The sequence below is a fragment of the Amblyomma maculatum genome, chromosome 3, assembly GCF_055883805.1.
Source record: "Amblyomma maculatum isolate TAMU_Amacu chromosome 3, ASM5588380v1, whole genome shotgun sequence".
NCBI classification, from domain to species: domain Eukaryota; kingdom Metazoa; phylum Arthropoda; class Arachnida; order Ixodida; family Ixodidae; genus Amblyomma; species Amblyomma maculatum.
The window spans coordinates 56,290,646-56,314,644 of NC_139346.1; the positions used below are offsets into that span (position 1 = coordinate 56,290,646).

General features: G+C 45.5%; 1 protein-coding gene across 8 annotated transcripts in view; it reads right to left on the minus strand.

Moving 5' to 3' along the window:
* LOC146194794 (uncharacterized) overlaps nucleotides 1-23,999 on the minus strand; it is a 95,518-nt gene that overhangs the window by 66,426 nt on the left and 5,093 nt on the right. For all 8 annotated transcript variants that reach the window (XR_014705918.1, XR_014705916.1, XR_014705920.1 and 5 more), the window contains one exon: nucleotides 10,936-11,167. Coding sequence is in view for 1 of the 8 variants with exons in the window: in XM_084597545.1 (XP_084453671.1) it covers nucleotides 10,936-11,167 (232 nt within the window). In the remaining 7 variants the exon portion in view is untranslated. The remainder of the gene's footprint in view (nucleotides 1-10,935; nucleotides 11,168-23,999) is intronic.

Here is a 23,999-nt window from a genome sequence, read left to right on the forward strand (position 1 = left end):
TCCCAAAACCGATCGCATCGCCCTCGGTCGTTTGCCGCGTGCCGTTTTCAAGCCACACGTGGAAGTAATGAGAGGGGACAGTTGGGCTACGGCAGCGCCACGCCCATTCCATAAAGGCGCGCATTTGCGGTTATCGTTTCCTGCGCACCAGCACGTGACGTTTGCAAGCCATATGCGTGAATGAACCAGAGAGAACCGGTGGGAATGAGAGGGGAAAAGCGCGACAGAGCGAAGCGCAAGGGTGTGCCCATTCTTTTGCCGAGCTATCTCTCCTCTTCCTCTTTCCCGGCCTTCATTCGCAGCAGGCCTGCGGAAGTTAAGAAGCGGCAGATCTATCTTTTTTTTTTTTTTTTTGCGAGAGTCGTCTATTTTTATCGTTGCGCTGTACGCGCAGCGTAGCTAAGATATGGCGTTACGAAGCAGCATTTTTCTTTTTTGAGGGAGTCGTTTATTTTTGCATGTATGAATCAACGAAGGCACGCGGTCAGCTGCGATCATGACACCGGCTTTCAGCATTTTTCGCATCAAACAGCATTTGCAGCTACTGTACCAAATGATTTTGTGGCAGTGGACTATGCCCGCCCCAAGCGTGGCATGATAAATTGAACCAGGCTTGTGCAATCAAGCCAACAGAGGCAGTCTGCCAAGTTCGCTCCCCACCGCCGCAGGAGCTATCAAAAGATAAACACGCGACATTATTGCTAACGTCTGCACAGCATCTTGGCACGCTGCCAAGAAATGAGCTGTGGATGAGACAGAGTGCGACATGCAAGCGAAAACGCTGGCGATTTCTGTCCCGGCGACACAAAAACCTTGTTTTGAGCTGCCGCAGTGGCTCGAACAACAGAGGGACAGAGGGACACAGTTCAAACAAGTTGGAAATTTCTTGCTCTGTCTGTCACTGCCGATCATCGCTGAGATCGCTTAATCTCTTGCATGTGAGCGAGCTGGCCTTAACACCTTATTTCTTTTTTTTTTCTAAATTCTCGAGTGCAAAAGTGGAGGATGGGTTTATTATACGAATGAGTTGATTATGCGACAAAAACGGTATCGTTTTTCGTAGATGCCGTCCCAAGCCGATTTCTGTATATCGAATTATCGATATATTGGACTATTTCTCGATCCCCTTCGAGTTCGATATATCCGGGTTCGACTGTAGTCGGCTACCGAAATTTGCATCCTTGCTAAATATGCGAGATTTTATGGTGGCCTTTAAGCAGATATGCACTAACTGTCATTTGTTCAGAAAAAGCACCAAGTGTGCACAAGCAGAACATAAAAGCCGGCTTCTGACAACAAAAGCACCGCATCTCAACATTTCTTTAACCCTTGCACTGTCACTGTATCCAGCAACAACATTGTTTAACTACAGCCATTCTCAGCAAATCTACATTTTCAATGTTTATCTACATCACTAAGTAGACAACTATGTGCCAACTGCAAAGTAATGCAGGGGTGCACAACACAGGCAAGACCGTGTAGAAAACCACTTGGAAGGGCAAGCAGGCTAACAACAGAAATACTACAGTCGAAACTGAACTGAATAATTTGAATTTTTAAGCTGCGTCGTATATCGAACTCAGTTTCACTGGTCATTTGATACATCGAACTCCGCACCACGCACTAAAAGGTGCGCCTTCCCCAAAGACGATCACATCACCTTCTGCCGCTTGCCGCGTCACCTTTTTAGGCCACAAACAGAAAGAATGAGAGAGAACAGTTCGGCGACAGCTGGTCTAGGGCAGCGCCGTGCCCTTTCCCTGAAGGTGCGCGCATCTGCTGTGATCGTTTGCCGTGCGCCATCACGTGACGTTTGGAAGCCATGTGCGTGAAGAAACGAGAGGAAACCGGTTTGGCTACGGCAAGTATAGAGCGAACGCAGCCAATGCAGCCGTGGCGTTCGAGAGAGGTTAAAAACACAATAGAGCAAAGCACAAAGGTGTGCACATTGTTCTGTTGAGCTTTCTCCTTCCTCTCTATTTCCCGGTCTTCGTTCACAGCAGCACCCGCTACGCACGCACCAAGCCAGTTCAGCCCGTGGTAAACAGAACATCAGATGCTTTCTCCAACGTGTTGTGAACTGTCTGCGCGCGGCAGCTGACGTGCAATGCACGTCTCGTGTCGTCGTGCTGGACTTGCGTAAGCCATGATGCCTACGGACGTTAAGAAGCAGTAGATTTTTATTTTTTTTGCGAGAGTTGTTTATCCTTGCATTGACGACTCAACGAAAGCATGCGGTCAGCTGCGATCATGGCGCTGGCTTTTAGCATTGTTCACTTCGAATGGCATTTGCAGCTATCATGCTTTCCAATGATTTTGTGGCAGTGGACTCTGCCCAACCCAAGCGCAGCGTGATAAATCGAGCGAGGCTTGTGCAATCAAGCCATCACGGGCCCTCTGCCAAGTTCGCTTCCCGTTGCCACAGGAGCTATCAACATATATTATGGTGAGGCTACCAAAAAAATATATATAAAATAATATGTCTCTGCCCGTGCCACTGGGCATAAAGGGCTAGGAGCTATCAACATATATTATGCTAAGGCATGTAAAAGGAAAGCAAAATAAAGAGCCTCTGCCCGAGCCAAGGAGCTATCAACAGTATAGTGAAAAGATTAACACGCTTTGACTTTATCGCTGCGAACCATCTTGGAACGTTTCCAATAAATTAGCTGTAGATGCAACAGCCGAAACAGGGGTATGCCACCGACTGCCGCGGCAACCCAAAAATCTGTTTTGAGCTGTCGCGGTGGCTCGAGCGACGCAGTTCCAATAAGTTGGAAATTTCTTGCTCTGCCACTGCCACTCGTCGCTGAGTTCGCTTAATTGCTTGCATGTGAACTGGAATTAATTCTTTTTTCAAATTCTCGGGGGCAAAACTGGAGGGTTGGTTCATTATGCAAGTGGGTTGATTGTGTTAGCGGCTGACTTACTGCGCCGAGAATTCCCGCCTGGGCGGCGGCAGTGTGAACCTTGAACCACACGTGAGCGTCCCGTGAGTGCGCCTTGAAACATGTAAACTGACACCCCCCCCCTCCCTCCCTGCAGAGTGCCTCCTACGAGTCGAGTCGGCGCCGCGGTGGCTGGCGGCGTGCTGTCAGAGTTTGCCTTGTTTTAGTTGTGGCGTTTTCTTTTGGAATGGGCCTAGTGCACAGCGAATACAGCGTCCATGTTTTGGTGCGAGAGAGTGCGATCATGGGACACCAAGCAGGAGTGCGCGGTGCGTCAACAATGAGGGCGGGCGCACGAAGAAATGTGCGAAGGAGTGAGCGGTGTGTCAGCACGGAGAGCGGACGCTTGAAAACTGTGTTCAAACATTATGTGTGCGAAACGAAGAAGTGTATTTGAAATTGAGTGGTTAATTGTTAATATGCCCATTGCACTTTTTCATATTTTATTTGTGAGTCCAGTCTTTTCTTTCCGGAGTTTCTGAGTTTTTTTTTTCTTTTTTTTTTCTTTTTTTTTGCGTGCAACGAGGCAGCGAGAAAGCACTCAACGGAGTCGGTGTTGTGATCCAGTGGTTGGCGGTTGTGGTGTGTGTCGACAGTGGGAAAACCTACTCTGTCGATTTGCTTGGAGCACTTAGCACGCTTGCCGATGCGTGGAAGTCTGTAGCACCCACAAAGCTGCGCAATTGCTTCCGCCACGTGAGATTTGTGCTGAATGACGAGTTGGCTGCCTTGGACGAGGGGAGCGTCATCGAGCAGCTGTCAGGCAGTGAGCAGCTCATCCATGACCTTCGCACTGCTGGTGTCGAAATTCCATCAGCCGTCTCGTTTTCAGAGTTCACAGATGTGGACCACGAGTTGGAACTGTGTGCTGGGCTCAAAGATGTAGAAATTATTCGCCAAGTGCTTGTGAAGTCTGAGAGCAATGACGACGATGACTCACCTGCAGCAGCGCAACTGAACCAAGCTGAGCTGATGCAAGCGAAATTCAGGTGGACCTGCTAGCACGGAAGCGGAGCGTGGTGCAGAAAAGCCTTCATGACTTTTTCCGGCCTCCAAGTGAATAATTGGCAATAAATTGATCTTTTTTTTGGTGCACATTAGTGGACATTTGGACTGCCCGATTTTTTGGACATTTTCGTGGTCTGTTGAAAGTCCGAAAAATAATTCGTCGACTGTATATCTAAATATTTGGCTTTCCCTTCGAGCTCGATATACAGTAGAATCTCGTTGATACGATTCCCACGGGCTCCGACAATAAAAGCGTATTATCCGAAAATCGTATTATCCAAAACGGACTCCAAAAGATCGCGAATAATACATACTTGGCACAGAACTTGCTTTTATTAAAGCACATTAAAATAATCCGTCACTTTGCGTTGCACTGTTTGCTTTTCGAGGTCCTGAAGAAAGCTTTTTTGGAACTCGTAAAAACGAGTAGCAGTTTCCTCACTCAGCTCCGCAGACACGACAAAGCTACGAAGCCCGTCCAAAGCTTGGAGTGCACCGTCAGTATTTAATGGCCGACGATCGCCGCTGCAATCTCCGGCGTCTTGGTTGTCATCGTCGTAGCTCTCCTCTTCAGCGGTAACATCTGCAATGATGTCTTGGACGGTGCGCAATTCGCATGTCGCCAGTTGGTCGTCCGCCGATACAAACTCTTCTGGAGACACGCCGACATCGAGGTCACCCCAGTCCGGGATGTCAATCTCTGCGCTGTCAGCTCCATGTTCCTCCGTATCGCCAGATGCACAAAAAAAGCCACACTTCCTGAAGCAGTTGGCGATGGTGTCGGGTTTGACGCGATCCCATGACATCGCTAGAAAATGAATGGCATCAAGAAGATCCACCTTCAAGCTGGCATCTTTCCGGTCAATCTTGGCCAAAAAGCGTCTGACCAACAAGCTCCTAAAGTGAAATTTCACGTTTCTAATGATTCCTGCATCTAGGGGCTGCAAGTGGCTGGTGCAGTTGGGCGGCAGGAAAATTACTCTGACGTTTTGCAGCCACGAAGTATCGACAGGGTGCGCGGCACAATTGTCGAGAAATAGAAGAATTCTACGGTTCTCGGCACGCATCCGAGCATCCAGATGGGTGAGGAACTCTGTGAAAAGGGCTCCGGTCATCCATGCCTTCCTATTCGCTTTGTAAACGATAGGAAGGCGTGGGTTACGCGAGAAGCAGCGGGGCTTCCAGAACTTGCCAATGACGGTAGGCTTGAGCTTCTCGGTTCCATCAGCATTGCAGCACAACAATACGGTGACTCGTTCTTTGCTTTTTTTCCACATTGACACGTCTCACCTTTCATACCGACTTTTCTCAGGCTGGAGGTTGATGAACAACCCAGCTTCATCTGCGTTGAACACGTCCCTTGGCTGGTATTGAGCAATCACCGCCGGCAGAGTCGAAAGCCAGTTGGAGACCTGATCTTGGTCGGCAGACTTCCCTTCGCCGGAAACGGTTTTATACGACAGGCCATGTCGTGTTTTAAAACGATGGAGCCACCCGCCCGAAGCTTTAAAATCTTCAATGCCCAACGACAGTGCAATCTCATCAGCTTTCTCGTGAACAACTGTCCCGTCCACGTTCACGCCCGCCGCCCTTACTTCCCTGAACCACGCCAGTAGAACCTCTTCCATCTTGCCATGCTGGGCGCCCCTTGTTTGCTTCACGCCGGCGCCGAAGACTTGAATGTTTTTCCGAATTTCTTCTCGCTTGCCGACGATCGTGTTCAGCGTGGAGACAGGCAGACAAAGTTCGCGTGCCAGGTCGACACGTTTCTTCTGCGGATTGTCGTTGACTTTTACGAGAATATCAAGTTTTTTCTTTCAGCGATAACGCTTTACGCTTCCTAGACATGGTGAAGCGCACGGGTGAAACGCGGCACCAAAACAAAAACGATAAGTGCGAAGTGCAAGCTGAACGCTCGGAAAACCAAAATGGCAACGAGAAATGGCAAACACAAAGCCAACAAAGCCTACAGCATCGTCAATGCATGCGCCAATCACTGCTTCTTGGTCACGTGATTTTACCGTGATTACTATGTCTTAGGATAGATGGCGCTAAAAGCCTTCGGTGCGCTTCGGCGCTTTTGTTGTGCGAGCTTGGGAAAATGGCTCCCTGAGGCCGCCACACTGCTGCAGACGCTGTGCTGAGGTGCAGTGCCTAGAATATACTGGCTAGTGTGACGAGCGCCCGTGCTTACCTATGGGCGAGGATGGCGCTGTTTGCAATGAAAGCCAATCGTTAGCGGCTGAGGGCGCTGCTTGTCGGGAGGGTACCACCTGAGCAGACGACGCAGTTTTCTCGCTTCAGAAAACGGCAATCTGTTGGTGTTGTGCGTGTGTGTTAAACCTGCTTCTGCACGTCTTTTGTTTTCACGAAGGTGCAGCAGTTTATTACGGTGTAAGTGTTTGCTCATGCGAGTCGTTCCGCCCTTCTACTTGCTCGGCGACGATTTCATCGGTTTTTGTTTCTCGCGTTTTGTGCGCGTGTTCTGTGCTCGCCTGTATCCCTTCTTTTTTTACTGTGTCGCCAGTGGTGAAGCGCGGTTCCCGATTGTTGTTTCCCTAGTGCCTCTCACTAAACTGCAGAGAAAAATTCCAAAAAGAAAGCGGTGGTGCACAAAGAAGACTTGCTTTTTTGGCAAACGGGGCTACCGCTAGAACAAGGAGCGTACGTATTACTGCGCTATCTGATGCTACGTAAGTACGCATTCTGTACAATGGGAACGAAGCATCGATAGAAATGACGGAAGGTAAACGGCAACTGCTTTTGTTGGCGAGAAACATTTTTAGAGCATGCAGTTATATTCACAAGGATGGAAACTTGGGCGAGTCGGTAACGGTGCTCCATGACAGTGTGTAGCACAAAGAGTGTACACAATCAGGCGCTACAGACAGCACCTGTGTTGTGTCCCTTTTCTGTGTCCCTCGATTGTCCTTTTGCGCTGCACATATGTTATATGGATGCAGTTATATATTAGGCGCATGTTTCACCGTAAGTGCGGCATTACCAACGAGCTTCCTCGCGATGAACCGGCCGCGTCTCGTGCATATTGTGTATCTGAGAAAAAACAAAAAAGCTTCGTCAGCTTCTTCATTCAAAAGATGGTGACTTCGGCAAAACCTTGTGTGCAGTCGCCGCGATGTACCTCCTGTAAGTAAAGGTTCCTCGTTAGTGCTCTGCTGTTCATGCAATTCTGCCATATGTGCCTGTGTTTGTTATTACATATACATAAGAGTAGTGTTGCGTGACTTTGTTTCCTGTGTTCGCATATACAATATATAAATAAAACTGCGTGTACGTGTTTACTTGTCAGCAAGTGTACAGTGCGCAGAAAGAACCATATATGCATATCAGTAAAAATGAAGCATTTCACATATTGTTCCAGAGATTACAAATATATTTTATATCAATAAATGCCTATGCTTTAATTGTTGTTAGAATAGAAATTCTGGGTTTCCCTTTGTGAGCACGGGATGTCCGGGACTAAGATGCTCAAACCTCGCAGAAGCCTTCGCGAGCAAGAAGCGTTAAATACGTGCGCCGCTTCCAGTAAAAGACAAAACACACACCCTGAAACTTGTAGTCAGCGGCTTCAGTTATAGCTGAGGTCTGTTGCGACTTAATGAGAGCTGAAATGCAGTGCAAGCAGCCTCTTGCCGAAGATGTGAGAGCGCGGTAGGCAGCAGACAGAGCGGCTGGTACCCACCCAGTTTGCAGCGCTCCTGGCGGCGGCCACCGGCATTCATCGCTCATGGTGCCACCCGGGAGGCCTCGGTCGGCACACTAGCCAATATATTCTAGGCACTATAGCTGAGGCACGGCCGGACGCGAGCCGAGCCGAGCCAGGCCAAACCTCGAGCATACGAAGCGCATGTCGTCGCGTGTTCAGTCCGCCGTGCCTGTAGTTTCGCTCGATGCGATAATTTCAGTAGCTCTGCCCACCCTCTGCAAAGGACTGGCTCTGATGTCATCATCATAGTTGGAGAGATGTGATTCCTACACGTGTCTAGCAAAGGTCATGTCCAACATCGAAAATCGGCCACGAGCGCTAGGGGAGTTACGACCACTGCAGCTACTGTCAGATCCCGCTAGGACACTTTTGCTGCCTCCTGGCGCGAAAATCGAAACTGCGCGAGATTTACGGAAGACGTTTCCAGTATTATCCAAACCGACGTGAAAATACGATCGTATTAGCTGTACAGAAATGCATTACCTCTATAGGGCATCGGCCGGGAACGAAAAAAAAAACGTATTATGCCGAAAAGCGTATTTAGCCGTATCGTATCAACGAGATTTCACTGTATCCGGGTTCGACTGTACGACAACGAAGAATGTTCAGCAGCAAGTGACGCCAGTGAAACTTGAGTAACTGTCGTATGTTTTGTTCAGTTACTTTCGGCACAAATGGAATAATTATGCATGTAGACTTTCTTTTCAGTCATTGCACTGTAATCAGGATGGCGTTGAAACCCACAAAGTGGTTCACAGTAGATAAAATTTCTTTCTGCAGCTGATGTGAAAAACAAAGAGCAAGTCTAGCAGTACTCAGAGCAGAATGAAACTACTATGAGATATACAATTGATGACCTGCTGTACTTACACAGTCATAAGCCTATGACTGCATGCTACAGGCAGAGCCATAAATAGAACGTACAGAGTCCCTAATATACAGCTAAACCTCATTCATATGATTTTCTAGAGCATTCAACATTATAATATTGACAATATATATTAATCAAAGAATCATATTATCCAAAACAGGCCCCAAATGGTTGCAGATATAATATTATTAATACTAAAAATGATTGATTGATTGAAATAAAAAATGCTTAGCAGAAAAATCGTTATTACACCGCTTGAAATAAGCTGTCACTTTGCACTGGATGTTTTGTTTCTCAATGTCTAGAAGCAAGCTTTTCTCAAACTCCTGAAAGATGTCGAATATAGTTTCATCCTTTAAATCTGTACCCATGACCAAGTCACAGACTGTTTAAAACTTTAGCACTCTGGCAACTTTGTTAGCCACGTAAATCGGTAGCCATTTTTTTTTCTTGGGAGAATATGACGCTTCCTGCATTACGCCGAGAGTAGGCATTGGAATAAAAAGTTGTTCTGCCCTTGCCTCGAGTCAGAACTATAACAAACTCTGTTCCACTGCTCCAACAAAAAGCAAGGGACTCTGCTTGCATTACAGGCCACGAGAGCTTTGTTGCAAATGACAGCTGGCTGCAGCGTTTTACACAATGCCACGGTGTCGTCAGCAGGTTCGTCGCTGGTGAGTCCCAGACCGTCAATGTGGAAATAGCAACAAGCTGGATAAAAGTGAGCGTTTGTCCGCTCCTAGATAAGTATGCAGAGAAAGATATGTTCAGTGCTGACGAGACTGCTGTCTTCTATCAAATGTTCCACACGAGACCCTGCCCTTAAAGGGTGAGCTCTGCGTCACCGTATTCCTCTGCACGAGCATGGATGGATACCGAGAAGATGCCACTCTTGGTGATTGGAAAAAGCGCATGGCCACAATGTTTTATTGAGGTGACTTCAATCACAATACCCGTTGAATAGGAAAGCCTGGATGACGAGGAAAATTTTTCCGGAATGGCTACGTGACTGGGATGAGAAGTTTGAGGCAGAAACAAAAGATGGATGACTGTTCTGCCCACCACGCAACTGCGGCGCTGAAAAACAAAGAACTTTAGTTCTTGCCCCGAACTGCACGGCAGTGATACAGCCCCTCGACCAAGCTGTGATCATGTCTTTCAAGGCTGCTGCATACCATAAACCGGCTGATTCTCAACATGCAGTTGGACCACAATATGGAGATCGACATGGCAATAAAGATGCTTCATGCGGCATGAATGAATGTGACTCCCAGCACCATCGTAAACTGTTTTCGACGCGCGTCATTTGCCCCAAAGAAAACGACGACACCAATGACTCGATAGACCATGTAACCGCATCCGAAGATGCACCGATTCGGACAGAGCTGTAGCGTCATAGAGGGTGCTCCATGATGCTGGCGTTGTTGCGTGAAGGTGAAACCTCTGCGAGTATGTTAAGTGTGGATGTCGTCGTTGTGACAATGGAGGAGCTGACTGATGACTGCAACGTGCTTGCTGCCCAGACACACGAACGACGAATGTGTAGATGGGAACAACGACAATCCGTCTGCTGCATACGACACATTAACGTCGTCCCAGGCATTTCACGTGGTAGACTTCTACTTCGCCGTGCATGAAGACGGCGTAGATGGGCTCGATATCACATCTGCTGCTGAGAAGGCCAGCCTTCGTCTACGGAAGACTAAGTAGCGTGGCATCCTTATTTTTCCTTCCCTTCGACACGAATGTAAGTAAAATCAGTTCCAAAAGTGTTTGATTCCAGTTTCTAGCTGCATGGAATCAGGTACTTTGCCACAGAAGCAGGTACGTCTAGAGCTGATAGCTCGGCGATGGCTTACCTGTAGGAAGTACCCAATTGTATATAGCAATTAGCCGTACAATTTATCGATTGCAATAACAAATGAAACAATAATAAATGGCAATATCTTTTGTGTAACCGGTATTTTTCACTAGTGCTGCATGCCTTGCTGTCAAGTGCCATCTGTCGCTCTGTCACTCTCGTGTAGGGGATGGTGAGGACCAGTCAAGCTGCGGCCGCAGCATTTAGCCTCGCCTCCCTCCATCGTTGATGGGAAATAAAGCTCATTTTATCTTACTTTATGGTTATCACGAAAAAAAAGAAAATGTGGCACTCTTCTTTTAAATTCGTTATAGTGAGATTTAAGTGTATGAATAAAAATTGCATAAGTGTATCATTTGTTTTTAATTTGTTCCTTACTGTATGCATAACTCTGTGCTCCTCTGCTAAGACGCAAGGGTATGCAGTGTGTGACAAATCAATATCTCCTCTGAAGAAAGGCTCAATGGGCTCGCACTGTAAATTAGCAAATCAGCTAGAGAATAGCCAGTGGCAGATTTACCTTTTGGCAGAGGTTGCTTCCTCTGCAGCAGGGCTCGCTTCCTCTGTGGCAGGGCTTGCTTCATCTGCAGCAGGGCTTGCTTCCTCTGTGGCAGGGCTTGCTTCCTCTGTGGCAGGGCTTGCTTCCTCTGTGGCAGGGCTTGCTTCCTCTGTGGCAGGGCTTGCTTCCTCAGCGGCAGGACTCTGTAGGGCACGCTTGACCGACTCCTGCAAGTGTCTCCCTGTGCTCCTGTCTACAGGTTGCACAGGTAGAAGCAAAACATCAGCCAGACTGTCAAACAGAGGCCCTTGCACTTAAGTTTAGGCAGAACAGTCCCACCTTTGCACAAGTTTCATTTGCAATGCACCAAAGGATAAAACGAATGGCTGCATAAAATGAATACTGTTGAATAGTGGGGTTTTTTCCCCCTCACACAACAAGTACGCTACGAGGACCACTGTAGTGAAAGGCTGTAGATTAATTTAGATGAGCCTGGTTTTTTTTAGTTTGCATTGACAGCACAAGGCATGCGAGGTATTCTTTGTATTTCACCTTCACGAAAATATGGCTGTGATGGCCAGGATCAAAATAGCAACTTTAGGATGCACAGCCAAATGTCAAAGCTACTGAGCCCCCCCCATTGCGGGTCCCCAGAATAATATGACATTTCTACGAATCCAATGAGCTCAATATACTTCATTCACCAAAAACAGCCATGAAAGCAGTGGGCAAATGCTACAGTACATTGATACTCACAGAAGCACTCTAGTGAGAGAGGCCTTGAACGCTGGGTGAAAAGTATGAAAAGAGTTAAATTTCTCACTTGTTTGTTTGATTTGTAGGGTTTAGAATCTCAAGATATTTCAGGTTATGAGGGGCGGTGGAGTGGAAGACGGGAAATTTTGAACCCCTGGGCTTCCTTGTTCGTGCCCCTCCGCAATAGTTCCACCCCTCTCTGCGTGCACGTGCTGCACCGACTGATACGCGCCCTTTTGGACCCATGTACAGGAGCTCCATCGACCCACCACTGCCGTCATGGAGCAAGCATGAGCTTGGGTTCCCTATAGACCGTTTTACCGAGAGCAAGCAGGAGAGGAGGAAAATACTCTCTAACCAGATTCCTTTCGCCGGCCCATTGTTGCCAGTACCGAGTGGGCTGCGCATTCGTGCGCTTCATGCATAGCAGAGCGGCCTTACACCTTGGTATATTGTCGTTTGAGAGACTTAAGTACATTTATTAGTGCCCCTTTTAGTGGTAATGTCATCGGGACAGCACAGGGGTATACGATGTTGTTGCGCCACAGGACGAACACCAATGCTTGATAAAAACGTCGACAGATGGTACTTTAGACACTACTTCTTTTATGTGCGGGCCTGAACCGTGGTTTAACTTGAAAGTATGAATCGTTGAACCAGGACAGCTCGATCCTATATCGAAATGGGTCGCACTTCATGTTAAATCAATGCGGCGATAACTGGAAAGCATCTTTCACAGTATCTGCATTCTGCGTTCGGTAGCTGCCCGTACGGTTCATTAGCTGTGTGTTTGTGTGTACAGTTACCATTGTGATTATAAAATATAATTGAAAATACATGTATCATGAAAAATACAACAGATACATCCTCACTGCGGAAGTGGAGCGCAGTCCTTCGCAGTCACCCCGGCCGCTAGTGCCGTTTCCAACAGCTGCCGCTATGTCAAACGAATGGTATACGGTTTGCTGACATGCCCAAACAAAGCGCAAATAGCAACGAGGCGTCGGATAGCTTTCACGAGCACCGCAAAACAGCACTTTTGAACTGCCACACCGTAGCATCAACACGCACAGCACAGCCCAAGATGGCGTCAAGAGGAGCCGGAACGAACTTTCCCAGTTAGACTCATACAGGGCTCCACCATCAAACTAAGATGGCTGCACCCAGGCATCGAAACTAAAAAGGTCTATATATCTCACAAGAAATTGAAATAAAAAAAAGAAGAGCTTAGCAGGGCACTTAATGCACTCAAAGGGTAACCAATAGTCATCTGGGGCAGCAGCTTCAGATTCCAGAGGAAAAAGTAGAAAAATCAGATGGAGAAAGGAGACTAGGAGGTTTAAGATTAAAATGGTGCGGCTGCAGCTTTCAGAGATAATAAAGGTTAATGAAGAGGATGAAGCTGGGCTAATAATGATAGTGGACTGAAGTTGCTTACTGGGAACGGTGGAAAAATAATCAAGCAGTGCTCCCCGAGGTAAGCTGCATATCCTTCTCAACTGCTTATATACTTATGGATGCCATCTGAACATTATCAGACAAATTCCTCGTATACTAGGTCCAATGTCCTCCTCTTTTGCGGACGTGACATGCCAAGATGCAAAAAAAATAGTGCAGAAATATGCTTATCTATAATGCCATCAGCGAGATGTTTTTCTCAAGCAGGGGGGAGGGGAGGTAGAGAGAGGTAGGCTGCATTCATAGCTCAGGATGGGGAGGGGGGTATGACCAAACTATGTAGCGCACATTAGCTTCGAAAATCCACTGGAGTAGTGCAAAAACGACCGAATGATTTCACTTCGGATCCAAGGTCACCCTTTTAACATAACAGTTATCCAAGTCTATGCATCAACCACTACTGCTGAAGAAGCTTGCGTTGAGAGATTTTATGCTGACCTGCATTGCCTTTTAGACTGCACTCCATCACCAGATGCCCTTTTTCTTATTGGAGACTGGAATGCTAAGGTGGGGAGTGAAGAAATATCCGGAATTACAAGCAAGTTCGGTCTTGGTGAGGCAAATGAAGCTGAGCAGAGGCTAGTAGAGTTTTGTCAAGAAAATAACCTGACCATAGCGAATACTCATTTTCAAAAGCACAAGAGGTACCTGTACACATGGACTTCACCGGACGGTCTGTACAGGAACCAGACTCATTATATTCTTTGCCGGCAGAGGTGGAGAAGCGCTATACAAGAAGTAAAATCAAGCCCTGGGGCCGATTGTGACACCTATCATCAGCTTCACGTTGCCACATTTAAGCTCCGATTGAGGAAAACGCAGAAAGCTAGAAGGCCTTTCTGGTATGATCTGGATCAAATTCCAGCAGAATATGCTGTGGAAGTGAGGAATCGATTTCAAGATTTAGATCTAGAAGACAGAGAGCCTGAAGAGATGTGGAGTGATGTTCGTGATATAATGCAAGAAGTTGCTACTAAGGTAGTTCCAAAGCAAAATAAATGCAAGAAAGCAAACTGGTTATCTGAAGAGGCTTTGCAAATAGCTGAGGAAAGGAGGATGGCAAAAGTTATGGGGGAGAGAGAAAGATACAAGGTTCTTAATGCGGGTTTTCAGAAAATAGCAAGAAGAGATAAGAATGCCTTCCTGAACATACAGTGCCAAGCAGTCGAGGACAACAGCCAATTGAGGAATACAAGAGCTCTGTATAAGACAATCAAAGATATCAAAGGAAGCTTCTGTGCTAAGATGGGCGTGATAAAGGACAAACGAAGCATGGAGCTCACAGAAGCCTCAGAGATAAAGAAGAGGTGGCAGGAATACACAGAACTGTACAAGAAGGACCCGGATGTGCAAACCCAACATAAGACGGCTGTGATTACTGATCTCGAGCCGGGCATCCTGAAGAGTGAAGTGGAATGGGCCTTAGCCAGCCTTGCTAAGAACAAAGCTAGCGGAATTGATGGCATTTCAGCTGAGTTGCTTCAGAACCTCAACCATGACGATGCTGTTAAAGTTCTGTATACATTATGTCAGCAAATTTGGACAACCCTGCAGTGGCCACAGGATTGGAGGAGGTCACTTTACATCCCTATTCCAAAAAAGGCAGTGCCAAAGATTGTTCCAACTACCGCACGATCGCGCTTATTTCGCATGCTAGCAAGGTGATGTTGAAAATCCTCCAAGGTAGGCTGTAGCAGTATGTGGATCGGGAGCTCCCAGACGTGCAAGTTGGGTTTCGCAAGGGCAGAGGAACTAGAGACCAGATTGCCAACCTTCGCTGAATCATGGAAAAAGCAAGAGAGTTCCAGAAACCCATCTACTTCTGCTTTATTGATTATGCGAAAGCGTTCCACTGCGTAGATCATAGCAGATTGTGGCAAGCTCTCCAAGAGATGGGAGTTCCAAATCACCTCATCTGTCTCCTCAGGGACCTGTATGAAGGGCAAGAGGCCAGAACTGGGCATGGTCTTACTGATTGGTTTCCGATTGAGAAAGGAGTGAGACAAGGCTGCATACTGTCGCCCTGCCTATTTAACCTATATGCTGACTGCATCATGAGGAAGGCCGGTATGGACGAGTCTTCAGCTGGAGTGAAGATTGCTGGGAAATGTATCAACAACCTTAGATATGCGGATGATACCACTTTAATGGCAGAAAGTGAAGTGGAACTCAAGAGACTTCTGATGCGCGTACAGGAAGAAAGTGAGAAGTTTGGGCTTAAACTAAACATTAAAAAGACAAAGATCATGGCGTCTTGCCCCATCAAGTCCTGGAGCATCAAGGGACAAGAAGTGGAAGCTGTGACAGATTTTCTCTTCTTGGGCTCCTATATTACCCCGGAAGGAGATTGCAGCCATGAAATTAGGAGACGCCTGCTTCTGGGAAAGAGAGCAATGGTTAGCCTTGGCCGCCTAGTAAAAAGCAGAGACATTAGTCTGCCAACCAAGATCCATATAACTCGTCCTATGGTCTTTCCAGTTGTGATGTATGGATGCGAGAGTTGGACTGTGAAGAAGGCTGACCGCCGAAGAATTGACGCGTTTGAATTGTGGTGCTGTCGGAGAATCTTGAGAGTTCCTTGGACGGCCAGAAGATCAAATCAGTCGATAGTGTCGACCATAAATCCTGACTGCTCATTGGAGGGTCAAATTCTAAAGTTAAAGCTCAGCTACTTTGGTCATCTAATGAGAAGGGAGGAGTCGCTGGAGAAAGATTTGATGTTGGGTAAGGTTGAGAGTCACCGGAGAAGGGGTAGGCAGCGAACGCGATGGTTAGATGGCATCCTCGAGGCGCTGCAGATGAAGTTATGTGATGTTAGGAAGATAGTGAGAGACCGGAAAGCGTGGCGTGATATGGTCCATAGGGACACGAACAGTCGGACACAACTGAACGACTGAACTGAACTGAGTGCAATTAAGTTCTAGTCTCAGTTTCAGCTCACCTTTGACACCATTAGACATGCTATCCCAACCACACGCTGTGCCAGATAAAGAATGTTTGCCATTTTTCAGTGTCAAGAAGCCCAGAAAATCAGAACTATTAGATCGAAAGAACATTTAAATATACCTCTTCTTGGGCGCTGATAGCAGCATGACTTTAAGAACACAAGAATTTCAACTTTACACTATGCAACGTACATGCAACATAGGCAGTTACTGCTAAACAAACATGCAAGCTACTTTGGCTTTGGATCAAACTGGCTTTCATTGGCTACAAAAATATCATGAGGGCGGAGGCAGCTTATCAGGAGATATAGGCAGTGCAACATTACTAGAACAAATTCAGTTTCACAGCTCCGCCAGGAGAGGTGTCCCCAGCGGCGGTCGCGTGAACTAGCGGCACGCTGCAGTTGACTCTTGCTCCTTGCCGGGCACGTCGTCTGCTACACGCGACGCAAAAGCATGGAGCGCCCAGCATACACGTAGCTTTTACATGCTGCCATTGCACTCTACATGGCTGCATTGCAGTTATGACTACATTATGGCAGTTTTGGCTTCGAAGGCATACATTACTTCAGTGAAGGCTTTTGTGTGATACGAAATTTAATGCTGTGAAACAACTGTGACAGCGTTGTCGACTTGCTCGCCAGAACCAACGTTCTAGTAACATTCTGCTCTTCGGTTTCATTTCTTTTTATTACGCGATATAGTGAGGCGCAAGTCATTTTGTAAAAAAATAAGACGTAGCCGCTCATTGCGCAGCGTTAAGCGCGCATCCACCGTCTTTTCCAGTTTCAGTTCAATGTGTGAAAGGGAGCCAAGCTGCTGACATGTGTGCCTCTAATTTTATGCCGTTCACTGTGAACGTAGGGAGTGCGCTGAAAAGATGCTGTGTCTTTACCCTAAAATCAAAAATAGACGTACGCTTTGCCAGCTACGTGCCAGCCATTAGATGCCTAAAATTGGTGGAATGAAGAGACGGCATTAAAGGCGCTATCGAGCCCTCTCTTAAGACGAAGCTTTCTGCTATACTTTTTTTAACATAAGGCCTCTTCGTGCTGGCCTGCATGCTTTGCATCAAAAGCAACGAAGCCTATTGAAACGAATTGGAAGTCCGTCATTTGCTCGTGTCGCTAATAGACTTCCTCGAGACTAAAATGTGAACACAAGCTCTGCACATAAGAGATATAACTTACTTCGAAGTGAACAATTCCTGATCTGCATTTAGAAAAGGAACTATATTAAAGTACCCTCATGATAGTTTGTGTAGCAAGGCTCTTTATTTTCTTGCTGGCACATATTTTGAATGCAAAAGGCATTATATATACCGAAGATAAAGCAACCTAATAATCGCGCTGCCCTGTGTGTTTCGACAGCAATGCCAGTAGAGAACATACAAGATTCCAAGAGCCTATCAGTATACATAGCGCAAATCGGACAGCTGAGCTGCACAAATGGATTTTGATTTGGATCATTTTAAGTTTGTCGCAGTACCAGCAATTTGAAGGAAATTTGAGTATTTTCGCGACGAGGAAATAGACAAGCCATCAGGGTGAGAAATTTTGCTTGTTGAGCAGACTTTTGTCATTGAGCGGTTAATTGTCACGGCAATGATATGTTGCGCATACAGTTCTCATATCATGTGAATTGAGCGTTGATTCTCTTCTGAAGCATGTCAATGAAGCAAAATTGAGCATGGGCTTCCAACTCAGAGCTAATGCGAAGAGAGGAGACATATTAGAACTGCAGAGCAATTCGACAAGCCGGATCATCACAAAAATTAAAACATCTTCAAAATAACTGAGCATGTGACGTACAAAACGTAGCGAGCTGCGGCAGCTGACAAAAAAAGGAAAAAAAGATAATGAATGAATTAAGCCTTTAATTATTTGATTGAAGGGATGACTCTCGGCCAGAATAATTAGGGAGTTAGGAGGGATGGGAGTGTAGCTTATTGATTCTTTTCGGTTCTTCAATCTGTTTCTCATTGTTAAAAGATAAGAATCTAAAAAGCTCAGAAGATGATCTAGACCGGCATCTACAAGCTAGGCCTTCCAGACTTGCAATGGCTGGTACGTCAAGCTCCTGCCTGGATGCCTGGACAGAGGTATGATATGTCGACAGGCTTCGTAACTGCATTTTTGTGAGGCAGGCAAGCACAAAAGCTTATAAGCTTCTGAATGAGCTCAAGATATGCTACCAACCAAGCATATGAGCTCCTTAACCCTTTGAGGGTCGAATTTTTTGAAAAAAACTTCACTTCCCCAGATGGTCAAATTACTTTATTGAGGATTTTGAAAGTTCAATATGAGTAAAGTCAAGGAAAAGTTGTAGAAAAATATTAGCAACCGTATTTTGGAGTGAACGTTGCTCCAAACTGCAAACTCGAGAACTTCAGGAAACCACAAGGAGAGCAAGAATACTTTGTGGTGAGAGTTGTGGATGATAAAGCTAACAGTGGCCCAATAAAGATGGAAATCAGTTTGTGTTTCCTGCACCTGGAGTGGCCATAAAGATAAAAATCAAGTTTTCCATTTTGGTCATGGGGGGGGGGGTAACCAAACTAGAAACCATGCAAATGGGTTGTCCCAGAGGGTGTCACAGGCTGCAGCTAGGAATAAGTTCTGTTTATACCCTGCACAGAAGCGCCCATAAAGATAGTGGGAAAACTGAAATAGCAGCCCTGAATCACTTCTGTTTATCTTTGCAAGAGCGCAATAAATTTCAAGTGCTTCTTGTAAGTCCTAGGAGGTGGCAACACCTCCCAGTTAACATGCGTTGTCAATAGAGTGCGAAATTTCAAACTGAGAATTGAAACTGTACCGGTACAGTAAAAGCCCTGTGGGACAGAAAACCGCTGCTGTACATTTACGGCAAAAACCCTCAAAGGGTTAATAGAATTCGCTGCAAATATGGTTTTTGCTGTTGAAGCAATACAAAATCACATGCTAAAAAAAAAAGATGGTCTGCTAATTTCCCACTAGACCCACACACACACCACACACACAAAGGATTATGCTGCCTACTCAAATATTTCCCAAAAGCTCCTCTTAATTGCGTGTAACCTTGCAATGTTTTTCTATGTTGATGAAGTCAAGTTCTGGTTGTTTGCTGCATTTCATTAGCATTTGGCATTAGTGTTGTTGACAATATTGCATTTTTTTCTTGCGCTAATAAATAACAATTAAGTTCATGCAATAGAGGCTTTACAAAAGTTAGCGCCATCTAGTGAAAGAAACAAAAACTGTGCGCGGCGGCCATGTTTTGCTCAGTCCGCCCGCGCCTCCCATCGAGTACGCTGTCGACGTGCGCCTTTGTAGAACCCGTGCATGCACCGAAAGGTGCATTGGAATGCTCACAAGCGATTGTTTCATTTTTTAACATCACAGCAGTCGCTGTTAGCTACAAGCTCTATTCGGAATGATGCCAGCATGTTGTTGCGTGCCCTTCTGCAGGCAGCGCACCGTCGTAGACGCGCACGGAATCAAGGTATACGCGTGTATGCGACCGTTCGTTTGCAGTCCTAATCGGCATTACAAGGGTCATGTAAAGCATTACTACACGTCCCTCTGACTGGGAGCTAACTCACAGAATGTGCTATCACCTAAAACAGCAAGGTTGTTTTGCGCGCTATGGAGCCTTGTCAACTTGAAGGATAAGCTTATGCTGCGATGGAAGACACGGGAGAAGGAGCAATCCATGTATAACGAAAGCTATTGTGCCAAATACGTTCTTTGAAACATATTGTACGTAGGTGGCATTTACCATTGTGTATTGGATTTAAGACACGGGCATGATTACCGAAACTACTTTTCACAGTCGTACGAAATGGTAGTGCTTGGTGCAGAGAGCAATACGGTTGTCTAGTGTGCCCGAGGTACGTGTTTCACGCTGCAAAAGCAAGCGGCTGCCAAACCCGCGGCGTCTAGAAAATCAGGAAAAGATGACATCCCACTGGTGTGTTGTAATATGCTCACGTGCAGCCCGTTTCGACCGGTCCACGTCCAGAGCGCGCAGCTCAGGTTTTGTACCTGCCAGCGCGGCCGATAAAATAACGAAGCGTGCGCTTCACTTTTGTGTATTTTTTCAAGTCACCCGATGGTTCGCTAATTCACAGCTACCTGAAATTCACTGGAATTTTTAAATATGTCGATTTCTTGTTTATTTCTTCTGTCAGAAAGTAAACATTGAAGCCGTAATCTCATATGAAAGCGCTGACATTGGAAGCTTCGAGGAACTCGGAGGAGGAGGAACTCGGCTGAAACGAAAAGAAATTTGAAAAGTCAACTCACATTACTGCGAAGTGTTTGTGCCTTGTGCAACTGGCTGTGTTCATAAAATCAGATTTATATTATATCATATCGTTATAGAAAAATTAGGGGGTCACTTAAGCTCCGCCGTTAAGGGTATAACGAGATAGTATCTCTCTCTCATACACACACACGCACGATGTTTTCTTTGTTCATGTGTTATATTTAGCTCTCTTATTTATTTATTTATTTATTTATTTATTTATTTATTTATTTATTTATTTATTTATTTATTTATTTATTTATTTATTTTATTTACCAAATACTGCAGGTCCTAACTCGGCCCTAGCAGGAGGGGCGAAAAGAATACAATGCAGTGAAATATGAATTCATCAAAAGTAACATACTACGCACAAGTGTAGTATGCTATATGTTGTTATGTATGCTATATTTCTATGTTATGTATGTTATGTTATATTTCTATCATTTCTTTCTTTATTTTTATTTTATTTGACGTTTAATGTTTTTATACACCAATACGCATGTGTCAGCAACAATCGGCTTTCCATTCTGAGCAATTTGACACTTTTGAACACATTCTTCAATTATTTCAGTTAATAAATTACACATTCTAAATTTTCTTCCCTAGCATCACCAAGCACTGGTTTTTCGTTCTGTCACCTTTAAACCCCTACTTTCCAATTTTTCCTTTTTTTAGTTTCTTTATTTCATCAATTAATCAATTATTTACAAACATTTTATTAACTCGTCATCGCCTATCGCACACCAATCAATATTCAATCACTGGAAGAAATTACCATGGCACTTTTTTTACCCAGACCCCAATTATTTCCGAGACTAATGCCAACTACTGCGTCGATGGCATGGGAAGGAAAGTGCTAAGCGCCAGTCCAACTTACGTCAAATTACGCACGATCTTTTTATCATAAATAAAATGCATCCTCGCTCATTTCACCAACCAAGTATCTTCCAGTGGGATGAGCGACGGTGATAGCGCAAACCAAGCAAACATACTCGCGATGATCTCTCATAGGCGTTCAAGTAAACGGCAAAGGCGCACAGATAAAAAAAAAATCCACATTACAGAACTCTGGATACTGTACCTGGATAGGGATGACGCTGCGGATTGCCGAGGGGCTCATACATGACTCATAGAGCAATTTGTAACTGCGCTCGGCAGCGCGGCCGGTGGGCCCCGACACGTCTCGGCTGTCAAAATACGCTTCTAGGCGTCGCTAACAGAAACCGCCAGGGACCGAAGAGAGGTCCAAGCACAGCACACTAGGTTAGAACGTGAAAAGCGCGAACAGAACGGCGAGCGCTGACGGACTGACACGAAGCGAACGGATGAAGCGAACAAAATATGGCGGCCAGAGCGGGATCAGCGTGCCGCTCATGGTTGCCAGACGTACTTTTGTAAACCCTCTATTCACTTCTAATGCCCTTTCCAGCGTTGTAGATACGTTGAATATCATGTTTTAAAACTGCAATCTTGTGCTATAGCTAGTTTGAAATTACATTAACTTCCCCTACAAGCAGTAAAATAATGTCGTTTTTATTTTTTGTATGTGTCTAAAGGGGGAGGGGAATCTCTCAAGGGTGTGACCTGATTACTCATAATATAAGTTTTTTGAATGTGCTTGTTCAGTCGTTTCCTTTCGCAGTGCCCATGCCTATTCTCACAGAGTCCTCTTTTAGTGAACTCATTAAATACCTCTTCACATCTTAGATGACAAAGGAATAATTTTTTTTTTACATTGCTATATACAGGAGTGCGAGAGTGCCGATCTGAAGCTATGGTCCACGCCGTACCACGAAAGTTGGACATTAGGAAAATCGCTTCTGATTATAGTGCCTAGAATATACTGGCTAGTGTGCCGAGGGCACGCGCTGGCGTGTCCGCCGCGGTGATGCCTTCCCGCCGCCACCGCGGGGCGGCGCTACCAATAGCTAAGGTGCTATCGCTCCGCGTTCGCGGCCTCGGCAGCATAGGCGGCATATAGGTCCGGATAGCGCGCTGCGTTTTTCACTGCGAAACCTGTCTCTTGACGGTTTAAGCGCACTTTGTGTCTAAAAACAGTCTTGGTGGAAGACATTCATACCGTCCTAGTACTGTGCGGAGAAAATCATACGCTCAAATAGCGCTCGAGGAAGCGTTTAACAAATACTGTCTGGTCCAGGTCTGCTATTTATGTTTTATTTATTCAGCTGAACCGGATAAGGTCTTAAGCAGAACACATATTGACTTCCTGATATCCAGCGAGAGAAGAAATTTGAGAAAACCACCTAAAGTTGAGACGTTGGTTGCAATAGTTTGTTAATCTTTGATTAAACGATCGAGTCCAGGCCAGATTCAATATATTGCTATGAAATATTCCGATGACGATTTTATTTGATCTAGAGCCACTCGATTGCGATCCACGCATCGCGATTGCGGATGTAAGGTATCGTATGCATCTTCCTTCTGAGTGAGCGCTCAGTCAGCCCAGGTGGTTGTCCCGAATTATGGGAACTATATATTCTCAATCGCGATATAACCCGGAACGGATCGACGACGACTGTTATTGTCCGTGTGACACAGGTATCAGAAAATACCCTTAATATTTTACACTGTTCATTAATCCAAATTTGAATTTTATTTACTCTTCGGTCTTTTCATATGGTCCATGGTATATCGCGATGCCGCAGTCAAGTGCTACGAACGTCAATTATACGGGCCTCATGCTTTCGGATAGGTTACGTCGACGTTTCTGCAATTCAGTCATGCTTATTGCTAAGGTGATATATATCAGGTTAGTGACGTTTTATAGCGTCACATATATGCTATAGAAAAGAAGGGCGATCTTGCTTTTTCGTAACATATATTGCACGCGCGCATGTTTTCAAAGATCGCATGCGACAATAAACACAACCAGTCTGAATCTGACTTCAGTTTTTGTTCTTACTCTTTATTCATTTGTTTTATTAGGAAGTCACTTAATTGTTGCTTCATACATAAATGATTATTATGCGGTGTGCTTTCTTTTGTAACAGAAGGATCAGGCAAGAAACAAAAGTGGTGATTGTATCACTGATTCTTTTTTTTTTCAAAGTCTACAATATAGTAAAATTTGAGCAAAAAGGCGCAGCAACGATAAACAAGTAAAAATATAGAAATGCACCGCTAAAGGTTTTGGAGAAAGGCCGCACATATGACACCGCAATAATTTTAAAGTAGTCTGATACCAATTTTTGGTGGTATTTTTTTTTCACTTGCTAATGATGCGCTAGATATTCCTGTATAATTCTCCACGTGGTCTCTCGCTTACCACCGCTAAGTAATTTATATATAATTTTACTTTCTTTACCAGTTTCGGCTTCGCGGTTTCAGCAGCCGAGCGGTTGTTGTACGGTCACAATTGTCTATAGGTCACGCGCGTGATTAAAAAAAAAAAAAAAACAAGCTTTAACCACAGACTCACTTATTAGCTCCTCATTTTGCGCTTTTAATAGAGCCACTTGTTCTGCGCTCCATGCCAGTTTTCTCTTAGCTCTTCTCAGAGCGCGAGAAATGTTGCAGCATTTATTTGGCTAGTTGCATGCTTTAATTTTCCTTCTTTCTGCGCATCTTGTGTAAGCCGCCGCTGGTATTTGCATTCAGCGCAGCTAACCCCTTCAGAGT